At 30.4% G+C, this 23,544-nt stretch overlaps 2 protein-coding genes across 22 annotated transcripts in view; both read right to left on the reverse strand.

Annotated features, from left to right (window-relative positions):
- The window catches only part of LOC129981341 (cytochrome P450 4V2-like), a 35,041-nt gene extending 24,788 nt beyond the window's left edge, over nt 1-10,253 (reverse strand). For 8 of the 18 annotated variants that reach the window (XM_056092150.1, XM_056092143.1, XM_056092145.1 and 5 more), the window contains exons 1-2: nt 9,827-10,196; nt 6,374-6,486 (exon numbers count right to left, since the gene is read on the reverse strand). Coding sequence is in view for 3 of the 18 variants with exons in the window: in XM_056092140.1 (XP_055948115.1) it covers nt 6,374-6,486; nt 9,827-10,013 (300 nt within the window). In the remaining 15 variants the exon portion in view is untranslated. Of the gene's footprint in view, nt 1-6,373; nt 6,487-9,826; nt 10,203-10,234 lie in introns of those variants that run through there. The other 10 variants (XM_056092157.1, XM_056092156.1, XM_056092147.1 and 7 more) reach the window with 4 other exon arrangements.
- Nucleotides 10,254-16,185: 5,932 nt separating this feature from the next.
- The window catches only part of LOC129981340 (cytochrome P450 4V2-like), a 64,810-nt gene continuing 57,451 nt past the window's right edge, over nt 16,186-23,544 (reverse strand). For all 4 annotated transcript variants that reach the window (XM_056092137.1, XM_056092136.1, XM_056092138.1 and 1 more), the window contains 4 exons: nt 23,028-23,201; nt 22,433-22,499; nt 17,922-18,101; nt 16,186-16,479 (listed from right to left, as the gene is read on the reverse strand). In XM_056092137.1, coding sequence (XP_055948112.1) covers nt 16,304-16,479; nt 17,922-18,101; nt 22,433-22,499; nt 23,028-23,201 — 597 coding nt within the window. In that variant the 3' untranslated portion in view covers nt 16,186-16,303. The remainder of the gene's footprint in view (nt 16,480-17,921; nt 18,102-22,432; nt 22,500-23,027; nt 23,202-23,544) is intronic.

The following is a 23,544-nucleotide window of genomic DNA, read 5'->3' on the forward strand; positions in this document are numbered from 1 at the left end:
ACCGAAATGTAGTGCAAAATAGTGATGAAAAATGCAAGCTACATTCATAAATGTTGAAATGCACGTTAAAATTTTACTTTAGCTGATAAGAAAAATGAAAACAATTGCTGGTACACGTGTGTGTACCTCAGGTCTAAAGAGTGTATATATATATATATATATATATATAATGATACTTTAAACTCTTAATTTAATCCAAATTAATTTCCAAAACTTTATCTTAAATTAGCCCATCGTAACTTCATTCTCTTATTTCGTGATCCCATTCCACTTTCGGTTTAATTAATTCTTTTGTAAAATTAATGCACCATCAGAACTACGTTTCAAATGAGAGTGATACTTCGGTGCCCTTGAAAAGGTGTCAAAGGTCATCACGTGTATTGAATTGGCCGGAAATCCTATGTTATATAAGGCTAGTGATCATATGTCCATCCCTTTTTCGCCTCTCCTTTACTTTTGTGTTTGTGCCTTGTTTGTGTTTTGTAAAATAATCATGTTTGTCTCCCTTGAGAGAAGAGAGGGAATAAAACGAAATTGAAAATATAACATGTCTCTTCAACGTCTTCAAACCTGCACTCCACTTAAACCAGAGTATGTTTTATATTATTTAGCCGACAGGATTCAAACAAGCATTACACACACGTGTGTGTGTGTGTGTGTGTGTGTGTGTGTGTGTGTGTGTGTGTGTGTGTGTGTGTGTAAAATTTGTATTAATTTCCAAAATTTTATCTTAATTTAGCTTATATTAACTTCATTCTAAAATGTTCTCTTATTTCCGGATCCGATTCCACTTTTTATTTAATTAATTTTAATACGGCTCTATAAAAGTGCTAGTCTCAGCAGGTTCCCAGACTCTAAGGGATAAAAATCCTTAATGTTTTCCACATTTTTTAAGACAACTAAATTTTCCTTACCTAAGACTACACGTGTCAAAGAAATCCTTACCAAAATCTCTTTGTAAAATCACCGAAGAGAAAAATATCGGTCTCTGCTGCTCTTTTGCTGTTGTGTCACAATGTAGATTGACGCGTTTATAATAACTTTTTATGCGAATTACGCCTTCTATGGTGAAATAAATATAAGTCTTCAAAGGGTTATGCTTCAAATTGCAAATTTTGCTGAGATATTAAAATTAAAATTTATTGACTAGACCATTTTTTCCATACTTTTGACCTATGTGTCAACACGAATTGTCAGATTTTATATGCATATCTCGAAAGATTATTGAAAGGGTAGAATCAAAAAATGATAAGGCTTTTATAAATTTTCATTAAACTAAAAAAATAGTCAGAAATATATGTCAGAAGTTCATAATCTATTCACAGAAAATTGCCATTGATGTTGATCCTCTTATACGAAGAAGGGATATTTATAGTTCCGAAGGTGATGGTTGTGAAAATTAAGTTTTCATTCTCAATTAAAGCGATATTCGCCTATCAAATTTGAATTTTTCTAACAAGAAGAATTGGATTTTACCAAAGATTCAATTGCAAAATTCGAGACATTGATAATGCTACACTGTCGGCTTTGAAATATTGAGTTCTGGACAGACTATTTTTAAACTATTTTGAGGGTTAATTGAAAAATATGACAAATTGTCGATTCCTATAAAATGTTTAACGGAAGCCTCTTCCTTACCCATCCTCTCGTGGAAAGAAGGATCCTGTGTTTTACAATAGCTAAATCTTTCTATAAACACTTTGCCTAAGAGAATGAAAAGAATTCTGAAAAGGCCCTTTTATTTTTTTACAACCTTGTCAACTTTACGATCATATATAGGACAAATCTTCAGCGTATTCAAATTTTTAATTATCGAAATATATTCTTCTTTTAAAAACAACGAAATGCATCAAAGAAATTTATTTTCTTTTTGGGCATAGTATTTTTTCTCTGAAAATTTCAAACGTCCAATTTTTCTTCTTTCTCCAGCCTTTTTTATTAAATAGATATTCAAGCTGTCAATCTATGAAAGTGAATTAAATTTCTCATAGTTTGCAAATTTCCTTGAAATCATGTTGTTTGGATGATATACTACTAAATAAATATTAGCAAACGAGAGTCTTTTTTATTAAATAGATATTCAAGCTGTCAATCTATGAAAGTGAATTAAATTTCTCATAGTTTGCAAGTTTCCTTGAAATCATGTTGTTTGGATGATATAATACTAAATAAATATTAGCAAACGACAGTCTTTTTTATTAAATAGATATTCAAGCTGTCAATCTATGAAAGTGAATTAAATTTCTCATAGTTTGCAAGTTTCCTTGAAATCATGTTGTTTGGATGATATACTACTAAATAAATATTAGCAAACGACAGTCTTTTTTATTAAATAGATATTCAAGCTGTCAATCTATGAAAGTGAATTAAATTTCTCATAGTTTGCAAGTTTCCTTGAAATCATGTTGTTTGGATGATATACTACTAAATAAATATTAGCAAACGACAGTCTTTTTTATTAAATAGATATTCAAGCTGTCAATCTATGAAAGTGAATTAAATTTCTCATAGTTTGCAAGTTTCCTTGAAATCATGTTGTTTGGATGATATACTACTAAATAAATATTAGCAAACGACAGTCTTTTTATTCATCTCTGAAGTAAATGCTTACAACAAACAAACCTATTTTTCAAATTTTTAAATAGGAATGCAGAAATCTGCATGTGCATAGATTAGGAACATTTCCCTTTGGCTATTTTTTACACTATTGTGATAATAATATTAAAATTTTGGTAAATATGTCCATTATATGATGCATTTTTTTTTGTATTTTTAATTCTGGTAAAATTACGCATTTCTATTTCCTTTAGATATTTTTCTTTAATATTTGGGAGAAATTGATATTCTGTCGTTTCTGAAAATGTTAACCGAATTCTTAGATACTCTTTTTCAGCGAAAAGTAAGGCTCTGTTTACGCGAACATCTATTTATCTCATTCTTGACGTAATGGCTGAGGGTGGCTTGGAAGAGGGTGGCTGTCTTTCAGGGCTGCTACGTGAAGCTTTGGACCCCCACTCCTTTGAGAAATTTTCAATTGCTTGCGTGAAATCGGCAAATAAAGAAACAAGACGCAAAATCATTTGCAGAGTGGAACCAATATTGCCAAAGTTGCCAAAATAAAAATATTCCAATTAGAATGTAGAAATATGGCCTTGGTGAGCAAAAAAGTAGCAAAGTATGAGAATATAAGAGAGCAAACTATATAGACAAGAGGAGAGGAGAGGGTGAGAAGTTGGAAGATTGATAATTTGTAAAGGTTAGGACATAATAGAAATAAATCGAAAAGGCGGACTAATCCTTGGCTTTCTGACTTAACTGGTGAAAGAAGATTGCACACTCCGCATCGAACACATCCCCACCCACATGGCTGCGTGATGCAGACAAACCACATTGGCGATTTAACCGCAGAAAAAGGAAACCATGACCCAAATAGGTAAGAGTGGTCGAAAATCTGGAATTGATCCCCTCGAAGTGTTCATTGAATAGGGATCAACTCTTGTTTCGAAAGAACACCTCTGGTAAGATTGAGGAGAGGGTGACCCCTAGGTCATGCTCAGGTGAAATATCAAAGCTTTTGATCAGAGAAAAGGAAATAAATAACCTGTTGTCCTAGGATCTAATGATGATGTCCCTCTATCCCGTTTATGTAAGGAAAGATCCACCTAAAAGGACAATGCCGGAATCTTCCAGATACTTGTGAGCCATTGAAAACCGTCTTGTGATTTTATGCTTTCCTCAAATATGAAGATACCTGCTAATGACTGTGTCACTCTACGTCCTATCCGCATTTACTGGCCAGTGATGAGCTCAATGTAGAATGCGAGCAGAAATGTTCCTATGCTTCTACTTAACGTCTCTTTTTTTTCTGCTCTATTTGTCCATTTAAGTAATACAAGTTTTCATGTGTGTTTAATCATTTTTGAATTGTGTTACAAAGCACGGTCAATGTGGCGTCCACCATTTTTAGAAAACAAATTAAATCACATTTCTGCATTCTCAACAGTAGCTCATAAAATATTTGGAGGAATGTTGCGCATATATCGGTGAATCTCATCTTTGCATACAGCGCTGTTTCCCCCTGGTGGTGAGTTTTTAAACTTTTTTGGGAGGTAGGAGGAAAAGAAATTGCCATGATTTCCTTTAAACTATTACCACTTTTGATAACATATGCCCACTACTGGACAAATGTTATCCTTCTATGATAATTTCAAAGTGATTTCAAAGTTGAACTTTAATTATAACCAACTTGTATATTTAGGTGCAATATTTAAGGAAATAAAAGCTGATCTAGCTTTTTCAAACACCTGCATATATATATATATATATATATATATATATATATATATATATATATATATATATATATATATATATATATATATATATATATATATATATATATATATATATATATATATATATATATATATATATATATGGTGCTCACTAAAGTCCTTTATGTTCTCTTTTATAATTCGTCTTTATATTCTTTCTCAATTTGCTGTTCAAAGATACTGAATAGTATTCCGAATAGATTTTATTCAGAATTCCAAGGTCCAAATTTTCTATCCATTTGCAACTCTTCTCATTGCATATTAATTACATCCGAAGTGAGACACCTTGTTAAATGACAAATACATTTATTCTCTTTTTGTATTTCTTTGTGTGTATGCTCTATGATGTGTGCTCTGACTTGTTCAATAAATGCAGTTTTATAATTTAATACAGGTATTTTTTTTCTTATGCTTTCGATATAACAAATACTTTTTGGGAGATATCATGAACACCAAGTCAGTCAAAGGTTTTAATTTAAATGAAATGCAACCAGTATTCCCGGGGAACGATCTGGGCAACAAAGTCGTCTAAAACTGTTGAAAGCGGGGGGTGGGGGAGGATTGATATAAAAGAATTTTTATAGCCCACTTTATGCGGCTAAGACTGATTTTATAACGGATAGATGTGATTAAACCATTATTACAATGGATTGAGCAAACCAGCTGGTCATCGATGACGACTAGTTATAAATATAGTTGTACATATAAGGTAATTAGCTACTGTGTCATTGAAGAAGAGTTAGAGGATATAAAAGAAAATTTTGCAAAGTCCGTTCAAAAACAAAATTAGGTCGCGGTGGCCAGGTGGTAAGGTCTCAGCTTCGGAACCGGAGGGTTTCAGGTTCGAGACCCGATTCCACCGAAGAACCGTCGTGTAAGCGAGTCTGGTACACGCGGGTCGTCCTCGCCATCTGACCGAGGTTCAAAATTACGAAGTCTGCCCTAAAATAGCATTTGTGTTGCCTTAAAACGGGACGTTAATATAATTAAACTAATCAAAAACAAGATTGAACGATACATCACGTCTGTTGTGTTAGCTGGTAAAAATATTTGGAAAGAAAAAGAATAACAAACATAGAAATAAAAAGGGAGCTACTTAATATGATTTATGTAAGCAAATTTTATTTAAAAATACTGTTTGAAATTTTTCTAAAGTATAAAATTGTAGCCATTCTTAAGAATGGCAATTGACATCTTTTTATTAACGATTTTTTTTAACGTTATTATATAGATTTGAATTAAAGCGTAAATTACATATTACAAAATGTGTATTAATGACGAAAGTTACATATTTAAGACGTATATTAATGGCGAAAAACACACACAAAAAAAGAAAAATTCATTAATTTAAGTTCTCTAAGTTCGCCTGAAAACGTTAAATTTAAAGTTTTAAAAATAAAAGATTTTTGACATATAAAAAAAAAATTAGATCGTAGTAAGGCTGAGGCAATTGCTTACATAATACCCTGAAATGATTATATATTTTTTCAGTTGAACAGAATTGAATAAAAATTATCTGCATAAAAAAAAACCTCAAGTCTTTGAATGTTTATTAACATATTAAGTAATTGTTATACTTCATCATAAGCGAAACCGAAATAATTAAAGCTGCTTCACTTCGCTTTGGCGATCATATAATGTTATTATAAAAAATTTACTTAGATTATAAAAGTAACACCTCACACCTCACTTTGACACACCTCACAGATAAAACACGGAGAAGAGAACAACCACACTCGAACCAGGACTTGACCTAGGATGTCCCTTTTCAGCCCCTAACTTCTAAGATATTGCAGTTATCGAAACATTTTAAATGCAAAAGTTGTTCTTTTTAACGATTCGCTAATTTGGCTAATTTGATTTATTTTCCTATCTTCAATATTAAGAAAGTTAGAGAGAAATGCAAATTTCAATGAAAATATCTCACAAAAAACCAGTTTTTGTCAAATAATTCAAACGTTGTTTTTCCAACTTTTAAAATTTTAGTACTGCTGAAATTCTTTATCCCATTTCAAAAAGTAACTAAATCCTGTACTTACTTTTACAGCTTCGTGTTTAAATATCACCACAAACGGCACATACGTGACCCACAAACAAAATAATTTCTGTTTTTTGTACTTCTCTGTTCGCCTTCTGAATTGATCCTGGAAATCTGGAACAAATCATCAGGCAGTATTTAAATTCCTTTTTACAATGCAGTATCTATCATAAATACTAAATCTTGCATTGTTGAAATAGTCTGCTGTTAAAGAACAAGTATAACAGACCCAATAATGGATAAAGATACCTTATTCCAGAAGGAAACACCAAAATACATACGAAAATAACACACACGCAAGCAGAAAACCAATATTAAATAACCTAAACAGCCCAAAGAAATGCTCAGAGAGAACTCACAAGGGATTATTAAGAATTCATTCAACTATATATCTTCCATGACAGGATGTTGAAGATTCTAGAAGAATCAATACCGCGGCTTTTAATAGTGATATCTCCAAGATTCTTGCACTTTCGAGAGCCTCCGAGTTTTGCCAAACTTGTCGAATTCGATCCCAAATATTCCCCAAGGACGAAGATGTTTGACTCGGAATTTATTCAGCATACATTAAAATATCGAGAAATTTCTCTTTTTTACTATGAAATTGACTGTGCTCGAAAGGAATATTACATTTTTCTAATATCACTTAGAAAATTATGTACACTATACTATTCTTAATACTACTACATTAAACATACAGAAAATTCAATATTTATTTCTTCCTTCAAAACATTTCGGAAAAAAGAACGTAGATAGAAAATGAAATTTTTCATTTAAGTAACTATCTAGTGCATCGTGCAAAATGTTTATCAACTTCAGTGCAAGAATGTAAATGCGGATTGTAAGCTATTCTCGAGCCACAGATATTTCAACGGTGTAGAATGCGAAAAGGTCTGCCATATAATATAGTTTTTCCGGCTGGAAATTTGCCCAATTCTATTTGGAATGGCAGTATTTTCAGTTATTATGCATAAAAATGATCACCTTGACGTCTCATCGCTTTGAATACTTTGTCAATCGTTTTGGAACCGTTGTTTCTAGTAAAATTCTAATTCTTTTCATCGTTGTTTAATCTATTAAACATTTGTCACATTTTAAACACCTTTATCATTAGTAAGATTTAACCAAATACAGTTAAGTTGCTGTTTTTCGCTTTTGGTTTAATTATGTGGAAACATCTGCTTTTATTTTGTATGCTTGGAAATTTAACGATAACTTTAAATAATGTATTTTAAAATTTTTGCAATTTCTAGTAATGGTAAGTGCAATGTTTTTCTTATGTCTCTCTACTTATAATAAAGATGATTGTATGCGTGTGTGTCTATCGGCGCTCTATAGAGTAGACCCTTTGAAAAAAAGCTGCGAAATTTGGCCCCAATGTCGTTTGGTGGATAAAAAAGGACGCCTCTGAGAAATTTACTAAATTTTTAATTAATTAAAAATTAAACTCAGTTGTAGGTTTTTCAGAAATAATTTTAGAAAGTATTATTCCACAAAAATTATTTTTCGATCCTTTAAAAAATTTTTTAAAAATCTATTTTTAATAACTGTTACAGACCGTTAATGTGTAATATTATGCAGGCTCTTCTGTTTATGTCATTCAAGCCTCCCCCAAGTTTTCTTTTTATGGTTTTTATTTTTTCCGATTTTGGTTGTTGTTTTTTTCTTTCTATCTCTCTCTCCCTCTCTGTTTTTGGTTGTCTTTAGCTTACATCACCGATACGCATGGATTATTTGTCTAATGGCCAGTACTTAGGTCGCTATACCAATTTGATTTTTTTTAAATTTTATTTGTGGGATTTTTGTCGATGTAAAGCTATCTTTGGCACACATCTAACTATTAAATGACTTACATTAAATCATTTGCAGGTTTAACTTCATATTATCTGTAACTGATTTAATTATTCCTGTCACATCATTAAATTTAATTTTGACTTTTTTTCTGATTTAAATGTGTCATTCCTTTGAAAATTTAACGTATAAAGTTTCCTCAGACATTTCATAAAACAATTCGTCTCGAAATCTTATCTTCATCGTAATTCTTTTAACTATTCTCACAAATAATTGTAAAGGAAAGAGCATATCTATATCCGCAATTCTCTTATCACAAATCATATGTACCTCGACTTTAAATTCTTCCAGTTTTCAATTTTATTTTTTTTTCTCCTCAATAACGCTAAATTAAGCTAAAGGGCTATCTCTTTAAGTTACTGATAATAGCTCAGAAATTCTTTTATTTTTTTGGGCCAATTTTATAATACATATTCCAGAGTTAAAAGGCAAAAGAGTTAAACGAAGAGACAAAAAAGTATTATATATCAGTAAATTTTAGTTATAAGTAATTAAAATTTACTTCATTATAAATAATTAAAATTTACTTAGAGGTGAGTATCCTGCGGTTTGTTAAAGGGTTAAAGTATGAGAGCACGAAAATTGCATGACATAAAAAGCATATATGGTTTATATTTTCTTTCATGCCTTTAGAATGAACATGGGTAGAGCTGCAGGTACAAAACTATTATTTTATATATATTTTACTTATTGTATTTACACTTTGTGTTGTCACCTATGTGTAAGTTAATTCATTTGTTAGTTAATTCATTTGGTTTTAAAGTATCCAACACAGGCAAGAAAGTTTTTTAACGTGATTTTTCATAGGCAGATATTAATTTTCAATTTCGTTATGCCACTAAATAATATAAAAATCTTTCAACAGTCGACGTCACAGACTTGGTCAAATAGATTGATTGTTGTGCATTAGGAGCTCGCTAAGAAGTGTTTTTAAAGAAATTAATTAGACTATTAACTAGAACTTTATCAGTGATTTCATTCTTTGGTAACTTCAGAGTGTATCAATAAATAAAAAAATCGCAACTTAATAAAAAAAATAAGCTCTTCTGTTGCATTAGTTATTGTCATATCCTAATTTCGCTGAAGTTTTTAAAATTTGTAAATATATTTTGCAACAATACTTTTCATTCTTTTAGTTACTGTATATATAGTCATGCATGTTGGAAAAGTCTCAAAAGCATGTTTTCTGAATATAATATCGTTGCTATATAATTAAAGATAAATTTTAAGAATAAAATAACGTTATAAGATACAGTTCTAAAACAACATCGCTTCGCAGTGTTTCGAACAGAAGTTTTAATCTTATTTGACATTTTTTTATATTTAATGCTTGAACATTTCATGATATATTAGCCAATATAAAGAAGGATTTCAATTCTTCTTCAACTTGATTTTCAAAAAGGAAGATTCAAATTCAAAATATTTTGCACTCTGTCATTTAATTTCAGAATGTCTGTTTTAAATCGGAGCAGAAAACGTCTCTAAAATAGATTATATAGGCAGTAGAAAAACTAAAACAGGTCGTTTAACTTTACTTCTTATTAAAATGAACTTTTTGTTAAAAATAAACATGGAAATTTGCTCAAAGTATTTTTTTACTTACTCTTTTGAATCATATTACTTCCGGATGGAGCATGGAACACGATCAAATCCTTCACATCTCCAAGAATATCGAATAATCTTGGTTTTTCCCCTGGCATACGTTTCGAACACTCATTTCTCCATAAGGAGTATCTTAAAATTACAGCACAAATCCAAGCCAAAATGAATGTAAGTAACATAAACAACATTTTCCGCTTACTTACACTAAATATTTATTGCATTTAAAAATATATTTTAATATTTTAATACCAAAAATAATATTTAATCCGTTTCCTACATTTTTATTACGAAAATATTTCAACAGATAATATATGTACAAATCCGAAATGTTATCTACAGATTGCCAGACAGAAATCAATAAAGAATGTCTCAATGGGTGTCAATTTATCAGTGGTTTCGAAACTCTTACCTGCTATCTCAAGTAGACGGACAGAATATTTAAATTTGCAAAAACAGATTATCTTTTCTCAGATAAAACAAATTTTCAATGACGATTTATTTCCTTGAGGCATTTGCCTTTCCTTTTCAAACGAAGGACTTATGACTTCCTCGAAGCATATAAGTTAATTATTAAAAAATGTGAATAATAAGGAAAAATGTATATATTATTTAATTATAAAGGAAAATTCAGTGCGGTAAATTTAAATTGCGCAAATAATAGTTTTAATATTTTACAGACGAGCAAAAGTCGTTCTAAAACACAAACTGTTGCAAATTGTATTTTATTTTATTACATTTAGTTTGATTGTATATATATAAACTAGATAAAAATATGAGCTACTAAATAAAAAAAAAAACTGAAATGCATGGTGGCAAAATCGTTTGGAAGTGCAGATTGCTGGAATTAAAGCTACCAAATTTGGCACATAATTAATTTTTAGACAACATTCTCCTCAGTACTCTCAGTTTTAACCTTCTGTGATATTTCCATACATGTGAGGCATCCTTAGCTCTAAGCACTTTCATTGGTGAATATAGGCAGAAATTCCATTTGAAGAGCCATGAGTCATGAATTATGACGTGAGCCATTGTCATGAGAGGGGTTGCGATTATTCGTGTTATGAATCTTGTTTTTTAATAAGGAATTTAGAATTAAATACCCCTGAAAATCTAAAAACACTCTAATTTTATATTAAAATTGAATTATAAAACCAAATTGAAGGTTTACTATCTGATAATGCATTTAAATCTTACAATATCAAAAAATGCATTTTATACTAAGACTAAAATACTTCAAATAAAATTAATATGATGTTCTGATAATGCAAATATTATGGAAGAGCCGCCTGTGCCTGCCAAAAAATTCGCCGGAATGAATAATTCTTAATGACTTCGTCTGGAAAATATTTTTCAGCTTCCCACTTTGTATATATATATATATATATGGATAGTGGAACTTATATGGTGTGGAGAACGCTCAATCAGCATGCGGCAAAACAACGACGTTTATTTACACGAAGACACACAGAACAGTACAAAGACGACGTCTATATACAGCATAGAGAAGACAATTATCTTCAGCCGAGACGTTCCACAACAAGACTCTTCTGCAGACAGTAGCGCACAGCTGCGTTCAGCACTATTTTGACTCCATCGCTGCTCTGCTAATCTCTGGAAGACTAGTTCTTCACCAGTGATTCCGACTACTCCTGGCAGCTGCAGACTGCCTCCTTTTATAGGTCTCAGGAGGCGGGGCTAGAAGCCTCTCTACCGATCAGGAACCTTCGAGGCGTATCTCGGTTCCTACTGGACGAATTTGGAAAATTCTCGATGTTTCGGGTATAATCTATTTTGGCGTAAAAGTCGCCAAACTCGTCGCCAAATTTGTCGCCAAGCTCTGGGACCTCCGACGCGACACCCGGACCCAGCATCACAGATTCGTAACAATATATATATATATATATATATTGTATATATTCTTTATTTATATATATATATATATATAAAGGGTTTTGAAATATGTATAGAGTTTTATAATATATATAGAGAGTTTTAACTATATAAAGATGTCTGATTTCATAACCATGAAACGTACAATATTTGAAATATATATCAAGCATATTTTACCAAGTGTAACTAATAGGAATGAATATATTTTAAAGACTTATTTTTCCCAAATTCTTTAATTTAAAATTTAAATGCATTCCCTTTCTCTAAATGGAAATAACAGGGTAGATATTTAACTATTTTTTTTAGTCTTTACGATTAAAAGGATATCCTCCGTATAACCATACACTAAACCAAAAATATCATCATTTACTGATAAAGCTATTAAAAAAAACTATAAAAAATGTTAAAAACTTAGCAAATTGATAAAAAATATTCAAATAACGTGTTCTGTGAATTCTGATATGAAACGAATCTGTTTCATCATATAAGTGCAAAGATTCGTAAAGAGTTTCCAGACTTCATTACATTTTTCGGTGTGAATGCCCATTGATAAGAAGTTTAACAATTTTAAATTCATTATTTCTACATCATGACCATTGAAGTGAGCAATTTTCATATATTTTACATGTATTTCATTTTTATGTATTCATATATTTGAAGTGGATAAATTCGATGTATTTTACATGTATTTCCATTTCAAGTATTTTACATGTATTTCTTTTTCAAGTATTCATATATTTTAAGTGGATAATTTTTATGTATTTTACCCGTATCATTTTTATATATTTATGTATTAGAAGTGGATAATTTTCATGCACAATACAGGATATTCAAAGCAAATTAAAGTTCCCATACTTCTGACATTACTTGATGCTCAGTAATTCTTAGAGGATAACTTCATTCAAATTATGGAGCGCAGACTTTTAAGGTCAGTCTCAACCTATTTTCTTAATCTCTATTTTAAAATTTCTTCCCTTTAAACAAAATTAGTTACTGAAATTGTTTCTAAGGATTTATATAAAAGATCTTAAAAGAGAAGTTTTTCTTTTATTTCCGTCTTTCGTTATTGGCTTTCTTTTATTTTGATTCTGTTTTATGCTATTTACTAGCCGTCAATGGCTAACATCTATTTTCCGGGAATATTAGTTCTATTTGATTTAATTTCATTTACTAATACTTTTATGAATATCTTGAAATTAATGGTTCTAAATAAAATTAGTTGCTTATATTCTTTCAAGTGATTGATATAAAAAAATTTTACAAGAGAATTACTCTTATTTTTTGTCTTTCGTTATTGACTTTCTCTTATTTTAATCCAATTTTATGTCATTTATTAGCCGCCATTGGCTAAAATTTTTTTTTCTTAAAGATTGGTATTGCTTTATCTAATTTCATCTCATTTTTTAATGCTTATCTTAGAATTTACGTTTCTTTATGAAATTTATTTAAACTTCAAATTGACGTAGAGATTTTATTTGGTCTGATGCTGTTCTTCTCTTGTACACATGAATCCAATAACCGCTTTTCATTTCAGAAATTAGCAGTGCTATAAAATATATTTATTAAGAAACAGAATTTTAAAGAATGCTATTTTACCCATAATAAAACAAAATTCTGAAATTGCAAAGCCAGATGCGAAATTCGTTATTACCAAGCATTATACATTTCATTTATTAAATGTTTTACAAAATTTTCGTGCTATATTTTTATTTCTTAGGACAGTGTCGTAAAATGTTTACATCATCATGAATCCATGCGTTAACTCCATCATAATGTGACAGGGAAAGAAAATAATACATTATTTGTACTGCATTATTTTTTAGTTCATTGACATAAATTATTTGCACCATCATTAATCCATATATTAGTTCCGCCGAAAAGTGACAGAGAAAAAAATAATGCATTATTTTCATTGCATTATTTTTTACTTTTTAGGAAAGTGATGAAAATTATTTACATCATTTATCCACCTATTAACTCCGCCATAAAATAGTTGGAAATCAAAATAATGCATTATATGCACTGCAATATTTTTTGGACAGTGATGTTAATTATTTACACCATCATTAATCCATGTATTAGCAACGCCAAAAAGTGACAAGGAAAAAGGAAACAAAACATTATTTTCATTACATAACTTTTTATTTTTTAGCATAATCACGTAAATAATTTTTATCATCATTAATCTGTGTATTTGCTCGTGAAATTTGCTCCACCACTCGTTCCTGCATGAGTTATCACTGCTAGTGGATCGAGAAGCCGGTTAACAATCGTCAATTTGCACGTTTTCTGCTCGAAGTGAACGACGGCTGGCGTTTATAAGCCTTCATTTTTTTCTATTTTTATATTGATTTCTTGATCCAAGATGGTGTTATATTGAATTGGATGATATGCAAAAGCAAATTTAGGATTCAAATTATTGAAGGTAAGTGTATTTCTTTTATAATCCTCAATATAAATTTAAAGTGTTATTGAATCTGTTACTCTTAAGCCTATTTGTTCATCATGTTCTGTTTTAACATATTATAATTACGATTTAGTTTTTAAATATTATTTGTTCTCTCAATGATGTGGTGTTGATTAGGAATGAACTTAATGAAATAAGAATAAATAGCTGCAATCTATTTATACAAATTCTCTATTTCTTTGCGTCTAAAATCAAATCGATTTTTAGACTATCATTTGTTTATCTATGATAGTCCTGTCAGGGTTCTTACTTATTCGATTCTTATTCATAATTTTTGTATAAAAATTCTGTTTATATAAGCTTTTTATTAAATTTTTACATCAATTAATCTCAAGTTTATCTTTTATTTACTATTTAGTTATATACAATTTATAAAGTTGAATCCATTATCTCTCACGTATTTTTAATCATGACAGTGAGTTTTATTTTAAAAGCTACAATGTAGATAAATATCACTATGAATATCTATAAACAATGAAATTTATATTACTTTATTTGAACTTTTATTTTAATTAAATCATTTATTTTTTGGTAAATAAATTTTACCTTTTCTTAAAAAAAAAAAAAAAAAAGGTGCCATATAAATGCTGAGTTCTAGCTTATCGTGGAAATTATGATGAAGAAAATAAAGTCGCTGTTTTTGGATATCCCACTGATGATGCTTTAAAAGAGAAATGGCTGCATACAATTCGAAGAAAAAATTTTACCATTACAAAGGATTTTAAGGTTAGCAAAAATTAGCATTGATAATTTTCATGATATCTTTTTCCTTTTCATCCTTTTTCATGATAATCTTACTATACATTTTAATATATTTAATAAATTATCGTTGCAAATATTATAGAATAAAAATATTTCCTTAAATTATAATCTAAATGACATTACCTTTATAAATACAATTTTTATATAAATTAATATAAATTTGTAACTAAATGCTGAAAAATGGATGAAATATTTTAATGTCATAAAGAACTAATAACTGTAGAAGATTGCAGAATTTTAGAATATAACGAACTGAGTGAGAAATCTATTACTTAATTCCATCCTTATGAGCATGAAACATGCAAAAGTAATTAAAAATGTTTCATTGCTAATAGTTGTAAATTGTAAAAATATTATCATATTTGTATTTCTCAGAATATGTTACTTTGATATTTAATGATATTTAAATATGATGATATTTAATATAATATTTGATGATATCTAAATGTATGCTTACAGAAAATTTTTTTTTTAATAAAGCCAATTCCTCCTAAACTTCATTTCAGTCTTTAATAAACACTTTAATTTGTGAACATATATTTGAAAAATGCCAACATTTTTATAATTTAATAACTAAAACTATTATAAACAATGTCATATTTAGTTGACAATGCTATTTAATTTTAGGGCTGCGGTGGCCTAGTGATATGGGACTGAAGGGTTTCATATTCGAGACCCGATTGCATAGAAGAACTGTCGTGTAAGCAAGTCTCGTGCACGTTAACTCCATCAGGATCAAACGTCCTCCCACTGGTGAGGTGCGGAAGTTAGGTGAAGGCTTGCCAACTGAACGGGGATAAAAATTGCGACGTCCGTCCCAAAATAACCCTAATCATGCTTTAAAATGGGATGTTAATATGACTGAGCTTAACAGCTATTTCACTTTATAAAATTGAACATTTAAGCTACAACCATGGGTACAAATATAGTTTTCTTGGAATTTCAATTTGTCAGAATTCTGTAATTAACAGATATCATTTGCAAAATCATACATCAAATATTCCACATCAGTTTCTAACATGATGATGGAAATGTATCAATTATAACTGAAAGCTATTAATCAAAATAGCCTACATGTCCCGAATTTTGACACTAATTTAAATTAAGTATCAGGTGCAATTAATTTTGTAAATAAAAAATAGGGTTTGTTGTTCTATATATGATAAAAATTACCTTGATATTTAAAAAAAAGCCCCAAAAATTATTTTAAATGAGAAAAATAATAATAGTGTTACATAAAATATAAATACAAATACTTATCTAATTCATTGTTGAAATTAGAGATAGGTTTTAGATAAACAATTTCAGATCATAAATATAAAGTTTTTCTTTGGTTTTCTTTATGTAGTCGAAATCTAATCAGTGCTGCTTTCGGATCGTTCTATGAATTATCCTAAAGCGAATTGGGTGAGATGGAGACAGAGTGATAGATGCTAACATCTGCACTTTGTCCCTCGTATCTAGAGATTCTATGGAGAAGTTTCTCAAAACTGAAGAGATGATGACCTTCAGTTCCATCTTTGCAAACGTTTTGCCTAAAATAAAAGTATATTTAATATAACTCTGCAAATATATTGATGGCAAACTTTTGAAAATTTGCTACAGAGATCAGATTATAAGAAAAAAATGAGAGGAAAATTATTAGTTTCAACAAACATTTATATCTTAAAGCCATAGATTTGATACTTTTTTCACTTTCTGTTATACTTAGTATAGAGAAAATATAATAATTGTCGAAAACTTCGGACTCGAGATTCTAACAAAGTGTTGAACCTCCCTGGTCCATATTTTTTGCAAAATGTTCGTCTGTCTGTGATAAAGATAATTCAAAACCTGTTTGAGCTAGACAGTTGAAATTTGGTATACTGTCTTTACGCCAAATTTGTAGTTTTCTATCAAATTGTGAGCAAAAACCGTTCAGAGTGAGTCCATCTGTATGTCTGTTCGTATATAAGTTAACACGATCATTATAAATCAATGTCAACTGGATAGATTAAATGCGGTACACTATAGATTAAACATCTATAGTATAGGCATCTGTCCAATTTTAAGCCTAATCCAACTGCGGTCTGACTATCTGTCGACTCTGTACTTTCAGATACATGTAAACGCAATTATTCAAAAATATATTGACTGAAATAATATATAAAATTTGATTTTGTGACTGCAAGTGCAGACACGTGTAAAGTTTTTGTTTCAATCGGTTCAGAAAAGCGGATCTAAAACTCAGATTCGAATCTTCGATATTATTAATATATATCAGCAATTTATCGCCGATTAACCCGTCAAGGATGACTCGATAGATTAAATAAAACTGCTAAATTCACTCTAAAAATTAAAATTTTTAAATATTATACACCAGTGCTCCATGAGAGTGCTCTCTGGTTTCACAAATTTCTTACAGAGTTTCACGAAAGTTTTCAAAAGATCCCTCCGGCTGGTTTTATTTTAAAACTTGCAAAATTCAGAATAAACCTAGAATTCCAAATAAGCATGCTAATATATAAAACTGGATTGCTCATTTAATATGAAATAGGTACAACTTGCAAGAAAACAAAGCATTCTGATGTCATGGTACATGTTAAGTGAAAGCACTGTAGGTAATTTGCACAGCTGACTTTCTTGTGAGATTGTGACTTCATGTAACTGATCTCTTTGTGTTTGCTCACAAATTTTTCAGATTAAAAGTAGCAAAAGAAGTATTAAAATATACTCAAAATTATTATATACTTGCCTCATTAGCGAGCGGTTTGTTCGCCCAAATTGCTGACTTTTAAAACTTTGAACAGTTATTAAAATCATATTTTTCAAAAATGCATAGTATTTTAAAAGAATTGGATTATGCATAAATTAAATTATTGGAAACGTAATGAAGCATTCATACCGAGTCTTTATTAAAATTTTATACATCTAGAAATAAAAATTTTTCGAAGATCTTTAGCTCTTACGTAAAGTGATTCATGTTTTCCATCCTTACCTATACAATTCCTTGAACCAGCAGAGAAGGGAATGTAAGCATATTCTGGGATTTTGTGTATGTTTGTGGAAGAAAATCGCTCTGGATTGAACCTTTCAGGATCAGGAAAAACTTCCTCGTCTCTATGCAAGAAGTACGGCTGAATAATACAAGCAGATCCTTCTGGTAAAGTGTGCCCACCTGAAAAATTAAAATTGCTGTAAATTAATACATTCTATTTAACTTTCCAGCGGATTCGACCTCTGTTCCAATTTGAAAGGTAACATACATCCTAGATATGTTATGTGAAATATAAATTTTCAAAATTTTACCTATAAAATTAAATTGTTGAAAGTTAATTTGTTAAAAATTAATAAGTTAGATCTTTATTTAGTTTTTCTCTCGTAAACGTAATATAGAGAAAGTATAATAACCGTAAAAAAATCTAAGTCCAAAAACTTTTGACGAATTTTTACGTTTTATTTCTCCTCCAGTTCGAAAATAATATTTTTAGAAAATGTCCGTCTGTCTCTCTGTCTGTGATAAATAAAATTAAAAAACTGCTTTGAACTAGTCAGATGAAATTTGATATATACACGAAATTTGCGGATTTCTATCAAATTGTGTAAAAAACTTGTTCAGATAATGCCCAGATATAATTACATACAGCTTTTCGTATAATATTACCACGATAATCATAAAACGAAGTGGGCAAATTGGATAAAATTCGGTACGTAGATTTAGCATGTATATTATAAATACCTCTCAAATTTTGAACCAAATACAATAATAGATCGACTGAACGTGGATCTGTGCTTTCATAAATATTTAAAAGCAATAATTCAAAAACACAATAGCTTAAAAATATCAAATTCGGTATGGACATTTGTGATCAAAAGTGCAATTTTGTTTCAATCGGTTGAGAAAAATATGTCTGAAACCCAAATTTGATTTTTGGATAATATTAAAACATGCCGGGAATTAATCACCAAATAATTTGCCAAGCATGAAACGATAAATACAGTTAAAAAACTAAATCCATACCAAAAGTGAATATTTCGTAAACGTTGTATGCGAATGTCGTGTATTGCGTTCTCTGTCATGACAAATTCATTGGAGAGTATGATAAAAAATATTTTTGAAGACGACACCCACTGTTGGTTTTATTTAAGAGTAAATAGAAATGATGTAATCATAAAATTCAAATATATATATATATATATAATGACCAATGAATTAACTGAATGATTTGAAAATTAAATAGATGAAATTGCCATTATTTGAATTGAAATATTTGCATGTATTACACATAACTGTATAAAAATATGTGAATAAAAGCAATTGATATTCAGGTATAAAAAACAAGAAATCCGTTTCATATTCACTTTTCTGAACCGCTACAGTCTGAACAAATATGCGTACATTTCCCAAACATATACATTTCTGGTAAATATCACAATAAATCTTCTAGTTCTAGTGTTCTTGACATTTCGGTAGGTTTTAATCTTTTTTCACCTGCTAACATATCGTTCATTTATTTAAAACTAGTTCTGTTTTTTTTTAATTTTTTAGCTTTAACAGACTTTGTAAAGAGGCATATACTTTTTCGTTCAGCATATTCTTTTATAAAAATGCTTACCAGTTGCAGTGCATATTTTTTTCTAAGTAGTTTTTCTTTATTGTTTATCAAATGGATAACATAACTGTTTGTCGGAGCTACATTATATTTTAAAAAGAAAGAAAAGAAAATACAGTAAAAATTTATCTCACGATCGCATGTTCCTCTGAAATACAAATGGAAAGTTTTAAAAGCTCTATTAATGCCTCGAATTCCAAATGCTGATTAGAAGTTCTATGAAAGCAGATACAAGAATAGTCAAAATCATGCTTACCGAGCGCACTGTGGTAAAAATATGTAAATGAAATTCTTCTCTTCTTTATCGCTAACATAAGCACCTCCACTGGAAAAGTTTTTAGTTTCTAGGGTGGCTAGTTTCTATAAAATACTAAACGTCTCGCTTGACCACCGGATTGTGTCTTGACCATTATTCGAATGTGCTGCGGCACTTCGCCCATCGACTATTTATTAATTTTTGGATACCCTGTATTTTACAATAGTCTCATTTGAGATTCACCCTTTTTTTATTACTAAATATTAACCAGTGGGGGTAGTCTCTGCTAAACTTTCTTGCACCCTCTCTAATAAAGGTGTTATCCCAGAGAATGACTTGCTTGACATTGGCGTGCAATAGTTAAAAAATATTAACCTCTGGGGTGAATATAATATTTTTATTGAATCTATTGTGAAATCCTCGGCGAGATTTTAGTGATTATTCCTTAGCATGCCGTTACTAGTATCCGAAAATATAATTTCTGTTTTAGATGCATTTTTCCCCACCGTTTAAAACAAAAATTGGACAATAATATTGTTACAAATCTGTAATTTTGCTACCCGGCCCGAATAGTGTCATCGTAAGAAAGACAATTGTACGATCTGTCCTGTGCATGTTGAGTGGATGCCGCGTCAATAACCTCGGAGCTTGGCGACAAATTTGGCAAGCATTTGGCGATTTGGCGATGAATTTGGCGAGTTTGGCGACTAAATGGATACTACTGGAAAGTTTGAGAACTTTCACGATCCATCCACTAAGACCCAAGATACAGCCAGGTACGCCCTGATTGGTCCGAAGATTCCAGCCCCGCCTCCCGGAACTATAAAAGACGGGAACTCTGAATCGACGGAGGAGTGTGTGTATCGGCGGAAATTGTGTGTGTGAGAGTGGTCGTAGTCGCCGACAGGTAAAAAGACTAGAGGATTAGCAAGCAAGCAAGATGCTGAACTAATGATTAATTAAACGCGCTGCGTCCTTAAGATTAATTGACGGTATTTGTAGTAGAAGAAAAAAATTTCGTAACAATATATTCTTTGTAATCAAAATTCTTTGTAAGCAAAAACTCAAATACCAAATTAATATATTTAAATCATTGGGTTTTTGAGTTTTTGCATTTGCATGTTTCTGTAAGAGTCAGAGTGCTAGACAGTCAACTCTGTTTCATATTGTTCAAAATTTGATAAGTTTCTATACTGTAGATGTTAAATCTTTGTATCGAATTCGATGCATTTAACGTTCTTCGATTTGAAGTTATTGTGTTAACTAATATTCGAACAGACGGACAGACGTATTTCCTCTGAACACATTTTACTCAAACTTTAATAGAAATCTACAATTTTAGAATAAAGACCATGTACCAAATTTCAACTGTCTCCTTGAAAGCGTTTTTGAGTTATCTTTGGTACAGATAGACAGGAATTTTTCAAAAATGTATTTTTCGAGCTCAGGAAGGTCTAAAACGTGGAGATTAATCAAAATTTCGAGTTCGAATTTTTCAAGTTTACTTTACTTTCTTTATACTACGTACATGAGAAAGTAAAAATTCAATTTTAACTTATGATGTGATAGGGATATTATTATAACAAAGAATTTAGCATTTGTAAGCCTGCTCCAAGCATCATTTTTAGTATTTCTATTTCATTCAATCTAATATCTTGAATCGTTCAAAGGATTGCTTATATTTAAATGAAGTTTCTGCAAATAATGAAATATTGTACCTTGTATTTATCTTTTTTATCTGGATTACAGTTGAGGAAATATAGATACAACAGATACCTTTGTTAGCTGAAAAATTATGAATAACGAATTGTTTTTTTTTTTCCTTCGAAATTCTGCATAACTGTTTTGCAATGGAGGAGTATATTACATTTTTGATCCAAATGAGTGTTTCCATTATTTACAGTAGAAAATTTTAAAAATTCTTGAAATTCCAAGCTGATATCTGTTAGAGACTTAAAAGACCATTTTTAAATTTTACCAGAAACTTGGTGATTTTTTATTTGTTAGCTTATTAAATAATTAAATTTTTAAATTCAATCAATTAATAGGCTGATCAAAAATTAAGTATAAATTTAATTTAATTTCATTATTGTGATTCTCTTCTGTATTAGGATCGAATATTTGACAGAGAGCTTCTTAGTGCTAAAATATTCTTTCTTGAGAGATTAATAATGCAAATCTCACAATTTATTTTTATTTCTGATTCTCGTTAATATAAAATGCTATGAATTTGTTGCTCATAGCATTGACTATGCAAATCTATTTACTAAGTGGAGCCGCGGTGGCGTGATGGTAAGGTCTCCTCTTCGGAAAAGGAGGGTTTCACGTTCGAGACTCGATTCCACTTAAGAACCGTCGTGTACGGGGATCTGTTGAATGTTAAATCCTTCAAGACCATCGAGAGATTGGTACCAACTCAGGTGTCCTCCACGTCATCTGACCGGGGCTCACAATTACAAGGTCCGTTCCAAAATGGCCCTAGTGTTGCTTTAAACTAGTATAATTAAATTAAACTATTTCCTCTGTGCGGAAAATTATTAAAATTATCAATCTCAGAATAAAAATAAAACGAAATCAACATGCATTTTTTATTAAAAAAAAAAAAAAAAGATTGAAGGAAACAAAACCAGTACCACTTACAAATATTAGTATCTTCAGGAATACGCCTGCCAAACCATGGCACTGAAGGATAAAGTCTCATTGATTCCTGATGAAGAATATTTATAATGATTATTAAAAAAATTAACTATTTTTTTTCATTTTATCATTAGATAGAAATTAACTATAAAAGGCATTAGTTTTGACTTAAATACTACACAAATTTTATTTTTATATAATAGAAATAGTTGTCAATAAAAACAGATTAGATAGAATCGATTGGCTGTACTTATCTTGCAGTTTCTCACTATATCATGTGCAATAGAAGTTAGGAATCAAGGGTTAGGGAATAGATGTTGCAAAGATTAATAATAAAAGGTGAATTCAATGCAAAATATCAGTCTGCGTCACTTTTTAATGATGCATATGTCTTATAAACCAAAACATCTGCTGCGGAAAATGGAAACAAAAAGCAAAATTTCTTAAAGAATTCAATAGTTATATACTAATCAATAAGCAACTTTTGTCACCCAATACTACTTAATTTGACATCTATTAATATTAATATTTTGATCCATCTTAACGCTTAGAGAGATGACAGTACTCGGAATATTACAACTCTCATCTTTTGCTTTACCTTCAGGACACAATCAAGGTATTGGAGGTCGTTGAGATCTTTCTCCGTCACAGGACTCTTTGTATCGTCCCCGAATACTCTGTCCAGCTCTTCATGAATTTTTTCTTGAACGTCTTTGTGGAGTCCTATGAGGTACAGAGCCCAAATAATCGTGACCGTTACTGTTTCATGACCCTGAATACAAAATGTGAAAAACAAGGTAATGAATTTTATGGGTTTGCGAAATATTGACAACTAAAAAAGTGTTGACATTTAGAGCAAATAAAATAGATGTTATTATAAGTAGTTGGGCAAAGTAACTTAATGTGACCATAAATACAGAAATGCCATTAGCTGGATTTCGTGTGCATTGGTACAGAAATTCTTGCCCGTTAGTGTGCAGTGAAAGATTGAACAAACTCGATAATAGATAACTATGCTTTACTCTATAAGCAGAACCCAGCCGAAGTGTACACAGATAGTACTTGCACTCAGAGACCTCATTTAGCGCTCAACATCGAGAGGGCAAAGAATTCAG

Source organism: Argiope bruennichi, chromosome 8 (genome assembly GCF_947563725.1).
Source record: "Argiope bruennichi chromosome 8, qqArgBrue1.1, whole genome shotgun sequence".
NCBI classification, from domain to species: Eukaryota; Metazoa; Arthropoda; class Arachnida; order Araneae; family Araneidae; genus Argiope; species Argiope bruennichi.